The sequence below is a fragment of the Balaenoptera musculus genome, chromosome 2 (genome assembly GCF_009873245.2).
Source record: "Balaenoptera musculus isolate JJ_BM4_2016_0621 chromosome 2, mBalMus1.pri.v3, whole genome shotgun sequence".
NCBI classification, from domain to species: domain Eukaryota; kingdom Metazoa; phylum Chordata; class Mammalia; order Artiodactyla; family Balaenopteridae; genus Balaenoptera; species Balaenoptera musculus.
This window is the reverse complement of record NC_045786.1, coordinates 83,701,474-83,723,874: the sequence shown is the minus strand read 5'-3', so window position 1 is coordinate 83,723,874 and position 22,401 is coordinate 83,701,474. Positions and strand designations below refer to the sequence as shown.

At 44.9% G+C, this 22,401-nt stretch overlaps 1 protein-coding gene across 2 annotated transcripts in view; it reads right to left on the bottom strand.

Annotated features, from left to right (window-relative positions):
- Positions 1-20,091, bottom strand: part of SHC4 (SHC adaptor protein 4) — a 130,018-nt gene extending 109,927 nt beyond the window's left edge. For both annotated transcript variants that reach the window (XM_036843630.1, XM_036843631.1), the window contains exon 1: positions 19,507-20,091. In XM_036843630.1, the coding sequence (XP_036699525.1) occupies positions 19,507-20,091 (585 nt within the window). The remainder of the gene's footprint in view (positions 1-19,506) is intronic.
- Between the last annotated feature and the right edge of the window lie 2,310 nt (positions 20,092-22,401).

Genomic DNA, 22,401 nt, shown 5'->3' with positions numbered 1-22,401 from the left:
GTGAAAGAAGCCAGACACAAAGGGACACATGTTATATGGTGCCATTTATATGAAATTTCCAGAACAGGCAAATTACATAGAGACAGAAAGTAGACCAGCGGCTACCAGCGGCTGGAAGATGTGATGGGGAGTGACTCCTAATGGGTACGTGGATTCTTTCTGGAGTGATAAAAATGTTCTAAGACCAGATAGTGGTTATGGTTGCATAGTTCTGAGAATACACGAAAAACCATTGAATTGTACACTTAAAGAGTAAATTTTACGGTATGTGAATTACTTCTCAATGAAACTGTTATAAAAAAATAAAACTTTGATCTAGAGAAAAAAGTCTGGCATTTCCCTCTCAAGAATTTTTTTTCAATCAGCTATCAAGCATCTCTGAAGAGAAAAAAGCATATAATCTTTATTAGACAGAGGTCTCCATATAAAATATTTTAAGTTCTAGAAGACTGACTTCTAAAGGGAGAAACTTCAGTTATCTGAAAAGTTCAATGATTTCCTGGTGATGCCAACTAAATGAGCCTTGACTTATCAGGATTCCTACCAGTGGTGCTGACAGCGTCTGTGGGCACCTCATTCAGAAAAACAGCCCCACTCTTAGCTCACTTAGACAGTTGGGTGATGACTCACAGAGTTTCTGCCCTCTCATTTTTCAGGGTTGCTCAGTGTGCGTAGGAAGCATTAGCTCACTAGCAGGTGAGCCACCTCAAAACCTTTCTGGAAGTCAGCAGGGTATAAATCAGAAATAAATATATCACCCGTGAGTATGCACATTACTCTTCCTGGAGGCCTCCAGAATCAATACTCACTGCTTGCCCAGACCCAGGGGCCTCCCACAGCAATGTTCACGTCCCACCTCATCCTTCCGCTTCCTTCTCCTCTCCCTTTCCTCTCCTCCTCCTCTTCCTCCTTCTCTTCATAGCTGATAGCCTAGTTAGCAAATCCGATTCTTACATTTTCTGAAGGGAGATTTGCAAATTCACCACACACCCCAGGCCAGAATCTCTTTCACTTGTGTCACGTTGGGGTTTGCTGCATGGCCCTCTCCCCTCTTTTTTGCCCTCTCTCTGTGCAGGACATTCTGAATATTCCCTCCACAAAGCATTCCTATCACTGGACCAGGCACAGTGATGCGGCACTTGAAGTCTTAGCCTTTTATTTTCACAGAACTTTGCAACCTATTACTGTTTGTCAGAAAAGATAAAGAATTTAAGATCTGGTGTTGAAGAAGGGTTTCTTTGTTTTTGAGTGAACAGCTTAGAGCTACTCCAGATGGGTTGACATATTTTTTAAACTCATCTCTGTATGTGAAGGGATTGAGAAGAGATACTTGAAATAACTCAGACAGGTCCGGAGAGTCCAGCGTTATGCAGCCAGGCATGTGTGAGCTTGCATGAACTGTCTATCTGTGATGTGCATCATGGGGAGTTGGAGATAGGGGTGGATGTACAGTTAGAGCTACTCTGAAAGTTTTAAGCATTTATTTCAAACTTTCAGTACTTCCAAGGCATTTTATTTTCAAATCAAAAACTTTTTCCAAGTATCTCTTCATTTAGCCTGAATAGCATCTTTAACACCCTTTCAGAAAACCAAAAGAAAACCAGCATAAAAATACTTGAGCCTCTGGTCCAGGGTTCTCCTCCATCTCACCCCACAGGTTCTGTTCCTGGCTGAAGTGCCAGGCCTCGCGGCAGTCCCCAGCAAAGCCACTCGGGTCAGTGGCCAGGAGGGAGAGGATCCTGCCTGCCCAGGGATATCGCCCCCAAGTCCACACCTTCTCTCATCAGTTCAAAGGTAATCACATAGGACCAGTTTTGACTTCTAGAAGCTAAGTTGGAGCTGAATGATGAAAGAGAAGCCAAGAGCCTAAAATGAGACCATCCTTTCTAGCCCTAAATAAGTTAGTCTGTATACTAGAATGAACCAATTGCCAGCCAAAAAAGGCACACCTGAGGGCTTCCCTGGTGGCGCAGTGGTTGAGAGTCTGCCTGCCAATGCAGGGGACACGGGTTCGAGCCCTGGTCTGGGAGGATCCCACATGCCGCGGAGCAGCTGGGCCCGTGAGCCACAACTACTGAGCCTGCGCGTCTGGAGCCTGTGCTCCGCAACAAGAGAGGCCGCGATGGTGAGAGGCCCGCGCACCGCGATGAAGAGTGGCCCCCGCTTGCCGCAACTAGAGAAAGCCCTCGCACAGAAACGAAGACCCAGCACAAGCAAAAATAAATAAATTAATAAAAATTAAAAAAAAAAAAGCACACCTGAATTTATTTAATTCTGATGTTATTCTCTAATAGAAATACATCAGACAAAAACCACAGGTTTTGCTTTCCAAAACAACACACACGCTCACATTGACAGACATGCTCCCACACACCGGGGTGAGTTGTTGCAAGGTGGCTAATCTTAGTTAAGTCTCTCTCACTTTCCTTGGGGAAATGGTCTGTCTTGATGGATCTCAGCATCCCCAGCTACAGAATAAATGGAAGAGCATGTCCTTATGCTGAGGACCAGGATCCCCTTGGGTCTCCCAAGGGAACACCTCCCGGGGAACCGGGCTTGGGCAAGTAGCTATGCAGCTGAGGAGAGCAGCTGAGGGACAGAAGACAGCAAGCCGAACAGGGCAGGAAAGGAGAGGTCTCCCTCTCAGGGCCAGGAATTGTCTCTCAATAGAGGAGTGACCAGAAGCATGGCCCCTCCTCTGGGACACTACATTGCCACTGAGGATGAGCACGTACTGACACAGGAGGGAGCCCCGATCTACCAGTCAGAGACAAAAAAAAAGCATGACGCAGAACAGGGTGCCCGGTATAATCTTCATCTGTGTCAACAAGTATGTGTGGACACAGTATGTCTGTGTGTATACATAAATATGCAATGCTTAGGGGAAAAGTCTGAGAGAATACAAAACAAACTTAAGAGTGGCAAATACCCTACAGAAGGGGTGTTCACCTTTAACCTTCTGCATTGAATTTTTCCCAAAATGAGTATGCTTTACCTTTGACATTGCACAAAATACAATAAAGAACAAGATTAGATTAAACAAAAAGAACTCAGAAAAGTTAGTCCTCATAGCTCTTTTTTCCTTATTATAGTCCTGACTTTTCCATTTTTAAAAAATACAGATGAGAGAACAACCTCATTTACCATAATCCAGGAAGCCTTTGCATCCCTACGAGCACCAGGCAAAGAAGAGTTAAAATATATCCATTTTGTTGAGTATGACAAATAGCTATGTAAAGCCAAATTGGTTTTTGGTAGAGCATATTTCTAATACTTAATGTTGTTGCACCTGAGAAAGATAACGTATTTTTTTCCAAGTGACAAACAAAAGCTACTGAGAATAAATTACATCTGCCCTTGTAACAAACCTATTCTATTTGTTTAATGTTTACAAAATTACATGGAGATGCAAAGGGCACCCTATAAGATGCAGAATGTTATTAAGAGAAAAAAAAAGAGGGCCTTCTTAGTCTCAAGCTGGTAAAAATGTTGATAACAGTGAGGGGAACTCAAACCCCAAGTGTTTTCTCGTTTTCTTTATAAAGGGAAAGGCTTAGGGCCATAGATGAGTTTCTAAATTTAAACTTCCATCCCCAGAGATACCCTTACAGTTGCTGATTCAGTTCCATCTCTTAAAAACAGGGTCTTGAATGGGATTCTGCATGGGTAGTCAGGATATCTGCTGTATTCCTAGCTGTGGTTTTTATTTCCTAGTTTGCCTTCGGACACTCTCTGTACATCTTTTTCCCTGAACAGAAACCGTTTGGAGACTAAGTACAACAGAATTCATTAAATGCTGTTTGCTCTCCAAGGGCAAGATGTTGTTGTCAAGTTTAGTAGGAAAAAAAGTAGAATGGACAACATGCTCACTGATTACAACCATGCAACAAAGCGTTTCTATGTGATGACAAAAATTGGAAATGCAATGTGAGACATATCAACAAACCAAGTTGCTGTACTGTTAACACACAATACTACAATAAAACTCTGCTAACTGGTTGCCACTTAACTAACTTGCTGCAGCCAGCAGGTGGAATGTCCACATCCTCTGCTGCCACCATTTGAATTGTGGACTGACCAAGAACCCCGTTGTATTTGTGCCATACCTGCATATGGAAGTTGTAATTGCTATTGAAATCACATCATCTAAGTTGATATTAAACAAAATGATAAAATATGATTTTTAAAGGTTATAATTTATCTGAAAATTAAGTCAAAAGCTTTAGAAAGACTTTATGAAGACAAGATGCTTTTAAAAATAACGTTGGGCTTCCCCGGTGGCACAGTAGTTAAGAATCCACCTGCCAATGCAGGCGACGTGGGTTTGAGCCCTGTTCCGGGAAGATCCCACATGCCGCGGAGCAACTAAGCCCATGTGCTACAACTACTGAAGCCCGCGCGCCTAGAGCCCGTGCTCCACAACAAGAGAAGCCACCGCAATGAGAAGCCCGCGCACTGCAACAAAGGGTAGCCCCTGCTCACCACAACTAGAGAAAGCCCGCACGCAGCAACAAAGACCCAACACAGCCAAAATAAAAATAAATTAATTAATTTTAAAAAGATAATAATAATGTTAAATTAGATGTGGATAAGACAACTCTAAAAGATTTTTTAAATAAAACTGATTCTGCACTCAGACTGATCTGAAGATGTCTCTGAGAACTCACCTCACTTTAAAAAAACTGAAAGGAGGAATGTAGATGAGGAACTATATAACTTCTATGAGTAGAATTTATGCAAGAACAATGAAAAGGGATATTAATCGTTGTATGTATAAAACTGAGAGAAAAGGCCTTGACTCTACAACACAAAAGCACATTTATATAATTTTTTTAACATCTTTATTGGAGTATAATTGCTTTACAATGGTGTGCTCGTTTCTGCTTTATAACAAAGTGAATCAGTTATACATATACATATGTTCCCGTATCTCTTCCCTCTTGCGTCTCCCTCCCTCCCATCCTCCCTATCCCACCCCTCTAGGTGGTCACAAAGCACCAAGCTGATCTCCCTGTGCTATGCGGCTGCTTCCCACTAGCTATCTATTTTACGTTTGGTAGTGTATATATGTCCATGCCACTCTCTCACTTTGTCACATCTTACCCTTCCCCCTCCCCATATCCTCAAGTCCATTCTCTAGTAGGTCTGTGTCTTTATTCCTGTCTTGCCACTAGGTTGTATATAATTTTAACTTGAGTCAAAAGTATACATGAAACATTTCATCAGAGAAGGGGCCTTCTACTATATAACATTAAGAAACCCTCCATTCTTTACCACTCTCAAAAATCACCTAAACTCTCTCTGCCTGACTGGGACAATTGTCAGATAAGGATGCCCAATTGCTTGGCTTGACTCACATAGCGCACACCAGGCTTGATGCTCTCCCCAACTCTGCCCACCTGCAGGACACCTCCCTCTCGTCTAGATAACTCTCAGCAACTTCAAGCTTCACGTGTCGGCAACTGAACCTGTTATCTTCCCTCTCAACTCTGCTTCTCCTCCTGTCATCCTCCGTGTCTTTTACCGGCATGTCCTCCCATCCCACCCCAAGCCTTTTACCTCAAAACCTCAGGCAGGTTGGATTGGAATCTGCCCTCCTTCTCTGCCCTCTTCAAATTTTTCTTCCACAATGTCTCTACCAGTGTTTCTTTATTTCACTCCCTCTATCAAGACCCTAATATAGACACTTCTCACCTTGATTATTGCTGTAATAAACTTTGAAAGGGCTTCCCCACCTCCAGTCACTCCCTTCTCTAGCACAAATGAATCCTCCCTCATGCCTCTGCTTCAACCTCTAAACTCCTTAGCCTGATATTTAAGGCCTGCTCAAATAATAATAATCTGGCTCAAATCTCAGTTTACTATCTACTGGTTTTTCCCAAGCAGCCTCTACTCTAGCCAACCTGAAATCAGTACTCTTTCTTATATATAACCTATATTTCCTTATCTACATCCCCTCATCTGGAGTAACCTTTTTAAAAATAGTCCCTGTGGGGCTTCCCTGGTGGCACAGTGGTTGAGAGTCTGCCTGCCAATGCAGGGGACACGGGTTCGAGCCCTGGTCTGGGAAGATCCCACATGCCGCGAAGCAACTGGGTCCGTGAGCCACAACTACTGAGCCTGCGCGTCTGGAGCCTGTGCTCCGCAACAAGAGAGGCCGCGACAGTGAGAGGCCCGCACACCGCGATGAAGAGTGGCCCCCGCTCGCCACAACTAGAGAAAGCCCTTGCACAGAAACAAAGACCCAACACAGCCAAAAATAATAAATAAATAAATTAATTAATTTTTAAAAACTGATGCTGAGGTACATCAGGATGTTTAAGCTTGCCTCAGAAATTCAGAAAATAAAAAATAGTCCCTGTGGTTAGACTTCTATCCAACCTTAGGGACCATCTCAAATGCCATCTCCCCTGGGAGCCTTCCCTGACCACCCAGCTAGAAGTTGTCTCTGCCTCTAAGAGTTCAGTACACTGATGTATCTGACTATTTTCTGTAGGTGTATATCATTTCCCACCTTATATTATGATTATTCATCTCCTAGTTTCAACTGAAAGCTACAACAGTAGAGTTTCGCAAAGTGTGTCTCATAAAACGGTTCCGTCAGAGGCTGATCATTGAGTCTGAAAATGCTGCCTACTGTAGTCTCCACCTTAGAAACTGCAGTGGAGGTGGAGAAAAATGGATGTGCATGAGAAGCGTCCTAAAGGTGGAGTTGACCGGACTTGATCATTGCAGGCTGTGTGGAGTATGACAGAGTGAGTAGTTCTGACTTGGACAAGTGGGAGATGCCACTCACTGAGACGGCAAGGGGAGAGAGTGGGAGGGTGGGGCATCCAACGCTGTGCTTGGTTTGCAACAGTTGAATCTGAATACCTTAGTGGAGAGGGGGAGTAAGAAGATGAAAGGACAGACCATGGCTCTTTCTCAGTTCTCATCTTCCTTGAATCCTCCATGGGCTTGACACTCCTTCATTCAACCTCTCTCTCCCCGAAACTCTCTCCTCCTTCTCCCTAGATGACCCTGTCCTCTCTCCATCCTGCTCTGCATGCTGCTAGTTCTGTCACCAAGGCCTGTTCTTCCTCCCCCTCCACAGAATACTTCAATGTGACATCCCCAAAACCCTCTTCTACCCCCTGCTCTACACTCTCCCTTTGGTAGCCTTGTCCATTCCCTGGGCCTTGATGCCAACAGCAACAAAAATAATTTCTCCTCAGTCCTAACCGTTCTATTTTCTTCTGGAGATTTCCACCTGGATGCTTTGAGGTCACCTTGAAAGCAGCACATGTGAAATGGAATTCACCCCTGACACCCAAACCCTTCCGGCCTCCGCCCTTCCTCACCAAGTGGGTCTCACATCTTTTCTTGTTTCTATTGGCACTGCCTTTGTTCCCAGCCCGCTTCTCACCTGGGCTTCCTTTTTTCAGCCTCCCTCCTTTTGGGTCCTCTCTGAGCACTGCAGCCCATATAATCTTTCTAAAACCTACCTCCGAGTTTGTCATTCCCCCATTCAAAAGACTTTCAATGGTTTCCTGTTGGAAAACCCAACTTTTCAGATACTATACAAATTTGTTATAGCACCAGCCCATGCTCTGATCTCCAGCATATACCTAACGCACTGTCTAACCGGATCCAAGTACTCTCTATCCTCCAAACACATCCTCCACTTTCCTGCCTCCATGCCTTCACCCCTGTCATGTTCTTTGCCTATAACGCTCTTCCTCCATCTCTGCCTATGGAAACTCCACCCATTTCTCAAGACTCAGTTACGATGCCTCGTCCTTCATGAAACCTTCTATGATCACCTCAAAGGAGTCCCCTTTCCTCCCTGCACTCCCACACATTTTACTCGTGTCACTTTGGTGTCATCTATTATGCCCTGCCTTATATTACAGGAACTTGTGTGGACACCTTTGCTCTTCTTTCATACTGTAACCTCCTCATGCAAGGTTACATCTTATTCACAAAAGGTAGTGAAAAGAGCCCTGACTTGGGAGTCGGGAGACCTGAATTGTAGCCCTTGCTTGACCGCTCATGAGCCCTGTGACCTTGGATCACTTAACTCACTATGAAACAGAACTTTGTAGTCAATGAATCAGTCTGAATCCTGAGTCCAGGGTTAAAAGAGCCCTGCTGTAGCACAGGGAGATCAGCTCGGTGCTTTGTGTCCACCTAGTGGGGTGGGATAAGGAGGGTGGGAGGGAGATGCAAGAGGGAGGAGATATGAGGATGTATGTGTATGTATAGCTGATTCACTTTGTTATAAAGCAGAAACCAACACACCATTATAAAGCAATTATACGCCAATAAAGATGTTAAAAAAAAAAAAAGAGCCACACTGAGAACAGAGGACAGGGAGGGACAATGTCTTTCAAGGACCTGGAGTTGGCACTAGGTAAAAAAAAAAATGAATTATACATTCACCATATCCCAGTGAATGATTCATATAAATTATTCTCTGATGACACTGAGGGGAAAAATCTAATTTCTGGGGTTACACTTACAGCATACAGACTTTTTGCTCAAGTTGCTTGCTTTCTGGCACTTCCTTCCCTCTAACTAGAGGAAGTTTCCAATCCAAGACAGGCTCGGTTCTTAAAATCTACTTGTAAGTTAGCTGTTAAAACCCTGAAGGCATTTCCCTATAGAAATGAAGGTACAAGTAATGGTAGGATACCCTGGTTAGGATACCAACTTAGCCTATAAATGCCATTTAGCCCAGAGCACACCTGAGTTAAGGTCGAATCTGCTGCCAATGTGGACATACCTGATGTACAGCTGAGTCATAACAACGTAGGCCCCCCCCCCGCTCCCACTCTCATTCCCACCATCTGAGATCCTGATATGGAAGCCAGAGGAGTATTGCTTGGGTGGAGGTAAGAGAGTGAACTGTAATTTTAGAGACTCTGTGGATTTAAGAGAGGGTAAAGGAGAAAGCCTGAGGAAATCAGAACTACGTTAGGTTAGATTTTTACAAGTTCAATGCTGAAGCAGGTGTTGATTCTTTTAGTCACAATTACCTCCTAATGCACAGCCCAGGTTTACGTGCTTCATCCCTCTGACTCAGGGTTTCTCAGCCTCAGTGCTGTTGACAGGTCGGGCCTGAGAATTCTGCGTTGGGGGGGATCTCCCGTGCACTGTAGTGCGTTTAGCCCCCATCCCTGGCCTCTAGTCTCTAAAGACCAGTAGCGCCTCCTCCCTCTCCCCCGTTATGACCACTAAAAATGTCTCCAGGTGTTGCCAAATGTCCCCTGAGTGGCAAAATCATCCCTGGCTGAGAACTACCGTACTAACTGGACTCAGCAGAGGTTCCCAAATTTTCTGTGCATCAGAAAATCTGTGCATAGGAAGCTTGTTTAACATGCAGGTTTCAGGGCCCCAGCCTCAGAGATTCAGATCCAGCAAGTTCAGAATGGGGACAGGGGGGCAGAGAAGCTGCACTTTTAGCAAGTATTTTTGACTGATCTAGTTGGCTCCTGGCAAACTTTGGGAAATACTACAATGAAGATGAGATGAAGTTATAAATATTTTCCAAAAGCAAATGCTTTTCCCTCTGCTGCACTGAGGGAAGAGGAATGCTGACTAGTAAAGGAATACTAGGCAACTTTAGAGAAGAGGGCAGGCCTGCCCTGGTGAGCACCATAGGAAAGGCTTAGGGATGAAAGTTCCATGGGGGTGGTGGCACTGCTGGCTGGGAGAAAAGATGCCAAAGGGAGATGGTAAAACGCCAAAATCAAAGTTAGTCTATTTCAGATTTCTTTTGCCCAGAGGCACACCTAGACCTCTGAAAGTTCATTCTCCTCCCTCCACCTGGGACTTACCACGTGACAAGCTCTGCGCTAAGCTTTGTACGTATACACCTTCATCTAATCCTCTCCCTAGCCAGATGAGAAAACTTTATCAACCTTTAACGTTCTCTCTCTGGGAAAATTCTTTGTAACAAAGAACTGATATACAAACCAACTTTGCCTGACACATCTTCACAAAATAGGGACAGCCTGTACTAGTCCTGGAGCTCCACCACTCTTGAAAACTCTGCAGCTTTGTTAGGATGGGAAGAGGATCTCTGAGTTGAGAAAGTCAGATCCCGGTCTCCTGGGTCTCACCCATTCCCAGTACTCTGTCCCATGCCCTGCATAAAAGAAAGAAGCCCTGCTATTTTGCCCACGAGGAAGCCATTCTCAGCTTCTCTCCCAGGTATTCTGAATTGGAAAGTGAAAGATAACGTTACAGGTGGGTATGCAAACTCAGCCACCTTCGGGGGGGCAGACAGGTGATGTAAGTGAGTGAAACGGGGTGGGACCGTGGCTCAGGCCCCAGCTCTGGTCATCTGTTGACAATGTGGCCAGCCTGGTGCTGCCAGCTCTTCTAAGAAGCCAGAAATCCAGAGTTTTATGTGGAATGTCTTCGTTTTTAAATGTTGGCACTAATCCAGAGAAATTTTTTTTTTTCTAATTTGGCCAAACAAAATATATATCGCTAAACTGTTGGTTTATGACCTCTGTGTTCCAGATTCTTTTCTGGGTAGGCACTGCCTGTACTCTGCATTCTTTTCCCTCTCTCCCTCCCTCTCTCAATCCCATGAACCTCCCACGGGCAACAAGATTTCCAATTCCTCCCAAGAACTGCCTTCGGCCTCATTTTCCTTCAGAATCCTTGGCTGCCAGTGTCTAACCCTGACAAATGGGAGCAGCTCCTTCAACTTCATTCCATCCTTCCTTAGCCTTAAATGTCTGCCCTCTCCTCCCTGCCCTTGTGCTGTGTCCTCCCACAATCACACCCTTTTGGTTGCTGGTTGCTTCTGGATTTCCCATGAACTTGCTTTCGCCATCTGTCATCCCTCTTCTTCAGGGGCATAAATGGGAAGGCGATGGGTGGTTGATATTAGTGGGCCTCTAAGCATTACAGACCCCTAACCTGCATCCTGGCCAGGCTCCAGGGAAGTACAAGGCCTCTGGAGGGGAACGGCTGGAGGGGGAGCTAGAGAGGCTGGATTCTCAGAAGGGGCTCCCAGAATGAGTAAAGATCCTAGTGGACAAGGGGAGGTCTAGATGCAGGGGTGCTCCTGCCTTTAGGGGACCATCGATAAACAACGAACTGAAGCTCAGAGACCTTTCCCCAATTTAGGGGTGCAAAATAAGCCCCTTGATTCATTATGTGATCCTGAGATTGGGGGACAAATAGTGATCAAAATTGAAAGTATTGTCAAACAAACAAGAGAGGGCTTGGTGTTGGATTTCATGTGATTTTAAATACATATATATTTTAATGACATCCCTTGTACACCCGAGCTAATGGTTGCAAATTTATACTTCTTTATCATCATTGCTATGCTAGCAATAAATTTTCATATGATGCTCCCAACAAATGTTTTCAAAAATCCAGCTCCTTGAGACCTCTTGACTTTTCCAAATACCCCTTCACAAAACTCTCCTGTTTCAGATGCAATCTTTTCATGTAGCAGCTATTTGCATGCAGCATTGAGCCCTGCATCTTTTGGTCACCATGATCTTAATACTTCATTGCAAATCTGACCAGACCTCCCTGAGATCCAAAGCTTGTATCTCTTAGGAGAGGGTAAGAGACCCCAGCTACCTCATACTCCTGCTCTGGGGAAGAAACTGTGAAATGGCCTTGCCCTGTGAGCTGTGTGTGTCATTTAGATCACTCTCCTTGTGATGGGACTGTCACATTGGGAAACAGGGTTGGTTCAATCCAACCCATGTGATGACATGGTATTGGCTTTAAAGTAATATGAAAATGGAAGTGAGAGGAAAAGCCACATTAGGGAAATGACCCCAAAGGGTTTCAGAAGATGAATGAAACGGGGCCAGTCCATGCATGTTGTACAAGTCCTGGTCCAACGTGGACACGTTGCCACCCACAGGGACCTCCATAAACAAAAGGGTAAAACTGGCAAAGCCACTGCACTTTGGCCTCCTTGCCACTCTTCCTTGTTCTCTTTTTCCTTCTCACTGCTTTATAAAAATAGTTTTCCTATTAGAAAAAAGTTTTTATTCTGGTGTTTAAAAAAACACATACACTCAACATTTCAATCAAGTAGACATGTTTGACATAGCGCATTTACTCTGGGGAGTGAGGGAAGGTGAAGCAAGATAGGGGCAGAAAATAGAGTGTTGGACATACACACTGCAATATATAAAAGAGATAACCAACAAGGACTTACTGTATAGCACAGAGAACTATACTCAATATTTTGTAATAACCTATAAGGGAAAAGAATTTGAAAAAGAATATATATATCAGTTATACATATATATATATGTATATATATATATACACACACACACACATATATATGTGTATGTATAACTGAATCACTGTGCTGTACACCTGAAACTAACACGACATTATAAATCAAATATACTTCAATACAAAAAAAAAGAGTGTTGTAGACAGAACTGGGAGCTCTTGTCTGGGCTCCACCACTAAGTTGCTGTGTGGCTTGGGGCAAGTCACTTCACATCTCTGAGCCTCTGTCCTCAACTGCAAAATGAAGGTTTTGGACCTGGTGATCTCTGAAACTCTGTATTCCAATTAATGTTCTAGTGGTCAGGGGTGGTCAAGGACTGGTCAGATCAAGGGATGTGTGAGAGTTTAAAGAGAATAGCAACCACAGGTCAAATCTACCAGGATTTTCCTAAGTTCTAGAAGAATCTACTTCTTCATCTACTTCAAGAAAGAAACAGGAAGGAAATATAATACCCTCCATGCCAAATTGTCAGTTTTAGCTGGAATTATTTCCTCCCACCCGTATTACGTCTCTTTTAACCACCAATAACTTTGAAAAAAGGGAAATTAGCAGAGGCAGAAAGCACCTCCATTAGCTGTGGGCACCTGATCCACACCACCAAGGTCTGCCTTTGTTTTGCATAAACCATGGGACAGTCTCTTCAAGGGTTTCCCAGGGTTAGAAATCTTCCTCTTTCAAGGTTAGAGTTACCAGACTGTCTATGTGTGTGGCAGGGCCTTTTTCTCTTATCACTTTTGTCCAGAGAGAACAGAGAAGGGTTAACTCCTGCTGCTCCTACAGACCTCAGATTGGACACCAAGCCCCAGCAGGACCCGGCCAGCTAGACCATGTGAGCTAGGCCATGGTCCCAGAGTGCCGGCCACCATCATTCACCCTGGCCTTCCCCCTGGACCTGTCCGTCCTCCGCTCCTCCCTGGAATCCCACACTTGGATGCTGTTCCATGTGACTCCTATCTCACCATCTCTCTTAAAATTTTGACCACCTGCACCCATGCCAGTGCAATGTTTCTGCTTTACTGGTGAAGCCAGCTCAGTGTTAGTAAGAGGGTGCTAAGGACATTCCATCTCTTCTCTATTAAGACAAAGATGTGAAAAGTTATTTCCTTCAGAAAAGAGATCTTAATAGAAGGAGATTTCAGACCAGTGGGAAAGGAGACCTGGGGTCTCAGGATCTTAGGCAGCATTCTATTCAAACTCTTGTTTTAAATATGAGAAAATGAGGAGGTGAAATGACTCACCCCAGGTCACACAGCTGGCTAGTGTCAGAGCCATTACTTTAACCCAGATCTCATAATTCCTAGACCAGTGTTCTCTTGCAGAAAAGACACTTGGGGCAGACAGAACACTGTAGTACCATCGACCACATCTAGTGTAGACAATAGACAGTAGACAATACTAGTCTACAGCTTGAGGATGGTGAGACTATACCGTGAGATTTACAAAGGAAGTAAAAAAGATCATATTTGCACACAAAGCTGATGAGCCCAATACCCAAGAAAGTCTCTGTGGACAAACACATTGCAGTAAATGTTCTTGGGGACTGTTAAGGGTTGAATTGCATTGCTCGAAAGGATAAGGTGAAGTCTTAACCCCCAGAACCTATGAATGTGGGCTTATTTGAAAGTTGAGCCTTTGCAGATATAATCAAGTTAAGATGAAGTCATAATGGAGTAGTGTGAGCCCTAATCTAATGACTGGTGTCCTTGGACACACAGGAGAGAAAGCCATGTGAAGATGAAGGCGGAGACTGAAGCCATGCATCTATAAGCCAAGGAATGCCAAGGATTGCTAGCAGCCCCCAGAAGCTAGAAGAGGCAATGAAGGATCCTCTCTGAGAGCCTTCAGGGAGATCACGGTCCTCCCGATAGCTTGATTTCAGACTTCTAGCCTCCAGAACTGAGAGAGAATAAATGCCTCTGGTTATAAGTCACTCAGTTTGTGATACTTGTTACAACAGCCCTAGGACACTAATACCGTCTGGGGAAACGGTTGGGCTGGGTGAGGCTGAAGTGAGGAGACTGAAATCATGCAAATGAATGCAAGTGGACAAATTCTATGGGTTGGTCCTATAATAAAGCTCTCCTGCCCAGCGTGGTCCTTCATCTGTGCTACTCTATTTACGAACCTGCAGGACTGCCTGACTTGCTCAGAGGTAAGGGGAGAGGGTGGGAAGAAGACAAGCACTGGAGTGAGACAAACCTGGATTTGAATTCTCAGCCTGCTACTTACGTAAGGTGTAAAGTGTAGGGTAGACGACAAACTCTTGGGGTCTTTGTGCCCTCACCTGGAGAAAACAGCCTTCCTCAGAGGGTTATTGTGAGAACTACCGTGCTTACCTGTGGCAGTTCTATCCAGGTTAGTTTCTTTGCCTCTACTTTATTTAGTCTTTGAATTAATCTGTAGGCAATCTATGGACTGGATGTGGGAAAGGAAACTAACATTTAAATACCTCCCATGTGGAGAAAGGAGCCTTAGTGCCTTTAAATGCTGGTGATGGTACATTATGTATGAAAGTGGTTAAGAGAGTAAATCCTACGACTTCTCATCACAAGGAAAAAGTATTTCTTTCTTTTTCTTTTATTTTGTATCTATGTGAGGTGATGGATGGTCACTAAACTTACTGTGGTGATCATTTCATGATGTATGTAAGTCAGATAATGACACTGTACACCTTAAACTTATACAGTGCTGTATGTCAATTATATCTCAATAAAACTGGAAGAAGAAGAAAAATGCTGGTGATGGGGGCACCTTAAAGGCCATACAGACCAGTCCTCTCATTTTAGACACGCGAGCACTGGTCATGTTGTATATTTTCCACGCTCACCATGCACAGACCACGTTGGGCACCTGGGAGACCTCCACATGAATGTTTGTTGCTAGATGAAGTGACTTGGGAAGACCTCATAAAGAAATGAAACTTAATCTTATGGTGGGAACAAATGTCACCATTTGGCCACATTTAACAGACTTCACACACCTCACTACTTTGCCCAGACCCAGTCTGGCTGTCCATTTCTAACTTGGTATCTCTCAAAGAATGGTTTGCTAGCCCACCTTCCTTGAGAGACCTTCAGGGGGTTCAAGTTCTGAGCTTAAAAGAAAGTTACTCAAAAATAGGCGCTCAGGATTCATCAAGTATTCTCAGCTGTAAAATTGATTCTACATCGTAAGACCAAAAGAAGAGTCCTTTTTAAAAGGATATTTAATCCAAAGTCAACTCTTAACTTAGAGTAGATGGCAAATTAAGTCCCTAATGTGAAGATAAAAGATGCAAGACAAACTTAAAAGTAGCTCTAACTATGCCATTTTTACCCAGGAAGAATACAGTATCCTCCATCTCTACCCAATAACTGCCTTTCTTACTTCCCCTGCTTTATTGCTCCCTAGCACTTATTACATGTGACATATTATATTTACTTGTTTATTCAATCATGGCTCAACTTCCCTCACTGGAATGTAAGTTCCATGAGGGCTTAGACCTGGTCTCTTAATTCACTGATGTATGCCCAAGGCCTGGAACAGTTCCTGTCACATAACTGGTTCACAGTACATATTTTTTCAATAGATGAGAGAATGAATAAAATAAATTTGGGCAAAGAGAGGAGCAGTCACATGATGTGGATAAGAGAGTAGAATATGTGGCTGCCTTTTGCCTAAAAGAGTTGCCCCTATAGAGCCATCAAGAATATCTCTATCACCTCACACCTGTCAGAACGGCCATCATCAAAAAATCTACCAACAGTAAATGCTGGAGAGGGTGTGGAGAAAAGGGAACCCTCAAACAATGTTGGTGGGAATGTAAATTGGTACAGCCACTGTGGAGAACGGTATGGAAGTTCCTAAAAAATTTTAAAATAGAACTACTATACGATCTAGAAACGTCACTCCTGGGTATTTATCCAAAGAATTCAAAACACTAACTCAAAAAGATATATGCACCGCGATGTTCATCACAGCATTGTTTATATTAGCCAAGGTATGGAAGCAACCTCACTGCCCATCAACGGATGAGTGGATAAAGAAGATGTGGCACATATATATATATATATATACATACACACACACACACACACACACACACTGGAATATTAGCCATAAAAAAGAATGAAATCTTGCCATTTGCAACAATGTGGATGGACTTTAAGAGTATTATGCTAAGTGAAATAAGTCAGACAGAGAAGGCAAATACCATATGATTTCATTCATATGTGGAATATAACAAACAAACAAAAATAAACAAAGCAACACATGTAGATACAGAGAACAGAGTACAGGTTATCAGACGGGGGGGGGGGCAGGCGGCGAAATGGGTAAAGGGGTCAACTGTATGGTGATGGACGGAAACTAAACTTTTGGTGGTGAGCACACTGTAGGGTATACAGAAGTAGAAATATAATGTTGTACACATGAAACATATAATGTTATAAACAAGTGTTACCTTTATAAAATAAATTTTTTAAAAAAAGAATGTCTCTCTCGCTTCTCTGCTCTGCTTCCATCATCACCAAGAAACCTTTGATTTAAATCTTTCTATGTGCATTTTCCTACAGATGGGATCACAATTTTGGTTTACTTGGCACAATATTTTTCACTGTAAATTAATAGGTTGGCATTTCGTCTTTTAAAATTGGTTCACATCACACCTAAAAGAATTCTGAGAAGGATCTCAACCAGGATGAAAACCTGTGGTGAAAAGAGCAAAGACTGGCACACGGGCCAATTGGGTTCTAGTGCTAACTCTCCTTTTGACTCACCTATGTGGCCTTAAAAAAAAATCACTTCTCTGGCCTTCAGTTTCCTCACAGAGGCACTGAACTTGATAACTTCTGAGTTCCTTCCATCTTTCAAAGTAGGGTTTTATAAAAATTAATAAAGTAGGCTTTTCCATGTATTTTGACTTCCTAAAAGAGGTGTTAACTGGTGTCACGTCACTGTCTATTGGCAACATAGTATGATTCACGTGGATCATGGGGTCAGCACTTTTCCTGGGGTCAGTCATCATTGCCAGGAAAAGGCAGTCAGCATCCTCGTTAAACATCTAAAATGCCAGTGGCGACACTCCCTAAGGAAAATGGAGGTCACACAGCAACTCTTTCACATTTAAAATTGTACAGGTGTGTGGGTGTGGGGAGGTGGAAGGAAGTACAAGAGGGAAGGAAAGGCAAGGCACACGGTAGAGGATGTCTAGGTGATGGGAAGGCAGGTGCCAAGTATGGGTTTGGAGAGTGACATTTTTCCATTAGAGCCTGGCAGATGCCTAAGCTTGACCAATGAGAACTGCCCACGAACTTTTAGTAGATACATGTAACTATTTCCATTTTGAGCTGTGTCACTGTGAGGGAGGGCAAGAGCTCAGTGTCCCATAAATTTATCTTCCTTGGAGATTTTTGTTATCAATTCACCTAGGCTGCCCTAGCCTGCTCTCACTGTAACCCTTCCAGTGTTCATTATTTGGCCTTCTTTGAGATCTTAACTGCCTGTGTGTGATACAGTTATTGGGCTCTCTCTCAAATGTCTACTTTCAGATCAGACTTCTCACCTGAGTGCTGGTCTTATACGACTGCTACCCACAAATTAGTACCACTTAGATATCATCACTTTAAACATAACATGTCGAAAGCAAACTTAGCATGACCCCCTTCCCTACTCATTCTGTTTCTATCACTGACATCACCAATCCCATTCAGAGGCTTACATTTGAAGTTATTTTTCGTTCCTCACAACTCCTTTATCAATAATCATCCACAACCTCTATAAATAGCAATAACACACTCAGAAATCTACCCACTGCTTAATAAATGTTCACCATTCTGTTATGTGTATTATGATCTGAAGTGATCTGCTCAGTCACCCAAGACTGTTGAGGCTTCTCACAGAGGCTCTTACATTCATCTCCTTTCTCTCATCTTCACATTAATCCACGTTCCCATCCCCTGGTGCCTAAACTCCCACAGTATCTTTCTTATCGGCCTCCAAATCTCTAATTTTTCCCTGCTTCAGTCCATCTAAAATAAATTCACAGACTGATCTTTTTGAAACCACTTTCATCAAGTTATAGTTGGCCTACAAACCTATGATGGTTTCTGTTTATGAATCAGAGTGTTTACAAACTCCCTATACGGCATTAAGAGCTTTGGTCAGCTGCTCCCTCCTCCCCAAGCTACCCGAGATCTGTATTTGTCTTTATTCGACTCAAATTTGTTTGAGCATCAACTATGTGCCAGCCATACTCTCTATCACCCACTACCCTCCAGCATCCCCTCTCTTCTCCAGCTAAGCCCAGTGTCATGCTCCCCTGCAGCCACCACAGTGATACCTGCCATTTGGACTTTGCTCATATTCTTGCCCTGCCAGGAGTATCCCCCTTTCTGCCAATAAAAATCTGATAGCTCTTCCAAGGTGCACCTTCTCCTGAAGGTTTCCCATATGAATGAATCCCAGACCACAACAACCTTTCCCTTTTTCTGAATTCCCTCAGCATTCTCACACCAGATATCTATTGCTAAATATTGTCCTCTTATTATTTCACATGCATTTGTTGGTCTCCCCGATTGAAACGTGAGCTCTAGAAGGGCAGAGGTCAAATCTTCTATTCTCCTTTTACCCAGATCTGGAATGGAAAAGGGCAGATGCAAGGCCAGTAAAGACCTTGATTTTGCACATAGCTCATGGGCAAGGACCAGTGGGCACAGCGTAGGCAATAAGGACAAAAAATGTGCACCGAAGACCTAAGACTAGCTCCTAGCATAAGGCTAGAAGCTCAGCCATGTTCTGAGAAGTGTTTGTTAAATGCTGAATTAGATTTTCAGAAATAATACAAGTCCCTTACACACCATGTATTCCTCTAGCACAAAAATCTCTACTGAAACACAATGGCCAGTAAAATTTATGGGGTCTCAATCACTAACTAGATTTGAAATTCTTGAGTCTTCTTGGCCAGAATGATCAGTCCAGTGGGGACATCTCAGCTGTCTCTATGAGAAGTTGCCCCTACCCCTGGCAACTACCTATGAGTTAGCACCAGTTCATGCCCCTGAGCCAAAAGTTGTGTGACTCCAATACAGGCCAGATATCTGTAGGGAAACCTATAAGCTCAGCCTCCCTCCTCCCCTCCCTCCAGCTACACAATGTCTTATCCAAACCTAGAACCCGGCCAGGTGATGGGCAGCCCCTTTCAGAAAGCAGAGAAGGTGCCCCTTGTAGAAGGAGTGCAGAGAGGAAAATGGACTTACCCTCACATAGTAGTTCATGCCCATCCCCAACAGGTGCTGCAGAAAGTGCTTGTCCTGCCTGCTCCCGGGGGTTGGCTCCCCAGGGCCGGGAAGGGGGCAGGCATCAGGAGTTAAAGAGGTCGCCCTGTGCCCCAGGGCGTCCCGCTGAGGCGGAGGTGCTGGCACGGCCCTATTCAGACTGGTTTCAGGGGAAGCAGGGCTGCTGGGAGCCGGGTCTTGGCTTTCCTGGAGCTTGAGTCGAGGTACCTCTTTGGTACCCAAGCAAAAGTTTTTCAGACTCAGCAAGGTGGCTGGGTTGGCCAGCTTTACGCTGGCCATGCGAGGGATCAAGGTGCACAGTGGGGTGGGGCTCTCCTGGGACGCCAAGGTGGCATCTTCAGGCGGCAGGTGAGGTGCCAGGGCGGGGTAGGGAGGTTGCGGCGAGCCCTTGTTCCCCGCCGAGCCTCCGGGGCTGCCTTCGTCCAAGGACGTGATGGACTCGTTCCGAAAGCGGCTATACTTGGCCCTGTGCAGCATCCCGGGGTGCCTGAAGAGTCCTACATACAGCACGAGTCCTGCCAGGCTGTCCGGACCGCGTTCTCGCATAGCCTTGGCAGTGCTGAAGCAGGATACTGTTGCATAAATCGCCTCGTCGTCTGCTACATAAACAGTGCGGAAAGCAAACGCCTCAACGCCCCGTGCAACTTGGCGGCAGCCACCTCTCCAACTCCGTTCTCGCCCTCGCCCGCCTCGGCTCCGGGTCCTCGAGGGTAACAGCCCAGGGCAAAACGCCTTCCCAGCTGATTTCGGTCCCTCCCCGGCCCAGCGGCGGCACCCGCTGTTCTCGCCTTGGATTCCTTGCTGGGAAAGCCTGGACCCAGCCTCGCGGCGGCGGCGGCAACCGCTCACGGCCAACTCTTAGGCAGGGAACGGGGCCGCGCGCCCGGCCAGCCGGTCCCGCCGCATCGCTGGCGGTGCGGGAGCCTTGCAGAAATATTTAACGCCCCCTACCCCCCAGCCTCCCCTTCTGCACACAGGAACTTTCAAACCTGCTCCCTCCGGTTCTCACAGGGCGGGGCAATGTCTGGCTCATTAACCCTTTACTTGTTCCAGTGATTGCTCATTTTTAATAAAAGGAGAAAAGAAAATGTATATGTGGGCCAAAGGCCCTTGTGCCTGGGTTCGTTTCTTCTGATGGCTGCCCTCTCCAGGAAGATCTTGTCATGCATCCCTTCTGGGCCACAAGCCAGGAGTGCTAGTGACAGGCGCTGCTCCGCATTATTTCAGGGACTTGTGATCCCTCCGTGTTCCTCAGGTCCCCTCCCAGCCTGCCCACCCTGGCTCCGAGCTTCCCTCACTCCCCGACTCCCCTCAGAGCTTCTTTCAGGAGCCTATCCGCAACAGAAGGCTGAGATGTGCAGGATGATACGCAGAGTGTTGAAATTTTTATGAATGAACTTTGCTGAATGAATTTCTCTCTGTGTGTGCAAGCTAATAAATCAGTGAATGAAGCTGAGAATAGCTGTAATTGACTGATGGTCTCAGGGGTGCTTGGTTTTTATCCAATCAGGCGGCAGCTTGATGACTCATGCACCATAAATATACTAAACTAGTAGCCAGGAGAAATAAAGCTGGAGGGAGAGAAAGGAGAGATTTTATTTTGTGATATCTGAGGAAAGGGTTAAAGGGAAAGGCAATCTTTAGTGTAAATCATCTGCAAGCTGGGCAGCAGGTTAAAAGGTCCATTTTCTTTTTTGTTGAGATGGCCGGGAAAGCCAAGCAGAAGAGCTAAAAATTAGACCCATTGTTCCACGGATATTAGGACATATGGTACACAACTCCTGTGGGAAGACGTGATGCATTTTTCTTAGAAACATAGTTCTTTTTTTATTGATTGCTGGTTCCATCTCCCGTCTGGTGCAACTTCCTGTACCTATCAAATGCATTCTGAAGACATGATGACAACTGCAAGAGGCTTAGCACACAGGAAGCCAGGAAGGGAGCTGAGAAAGGGAAATGCAGGTTCTTTTAGGAATGGAGAAGAGGAAACTGCTGAAGCACTGAGGGGATGTGAAATCACATATCAGAAGAGACAAGAAAATCTCGGCTGAAGGTTACATTTCTTGGTGGGCCAAGGCTCTTGCATCTGAAACTGAACATTAATCCAAAAATTAAAACAAATCGGCAGCCACGGGAATCAGGGATGCCACCTTCACTGTCTTAGTGCCCACAAGGCTGCATTAGGCTCATGTGTATTTATGACTTTGGTGGCCTGAGTTCCCTTGAGATCCAAACACAGGTTCTGAATTAAATGGTTACTTGTAAGCAGCTGAAAAGGCATCCTTGCTGGATTCCTGCTCCTTCACAGAAATTCTGCACCTTTTCACATCCCGCCTGCCAAAACTGTTAGGATGGTTTTTCCCTGGGAAGGCCTTTTTTTGCATCTTCATAAATCTTCCCATCAATGCTCACTGACCTCCCCTCTCTGCCCTCACACCTCCTCCTGGCAAAACTGAAGAGAGTGGCTAAGCCAGTTGGACTCCACATCCCTGGGGCTGAGGAGACAGGCTCTGGGCAGGACTGTGAAGTAACCTTCCTCATTTTCTTTCCTCCCCACCTCTCTCCTTCTCTCACAAGGGTCCCTTCCTTGGTGTCACAGACCCCATGCTATGCTGCCTTGAGAAGGTTACTTTACCTCTCTGTGCCTGAATGCCCTCACCTGTTAGGAGCAGCCGCCTAATGGAGATGTTATAAGGGCTCATGAGATCATCCTAATCCCTGTAAGGCACCTGGCACCATGCCCCACACAGTGCCTGCCTCACCAAGCACATGACTGGCAGTGTAGAGAAAGGCCATTGGAACTTGGGCTGCCTGCCCCTGAAGCTGGCACTCTTACCCCCTACAGAGTAGAGTCTA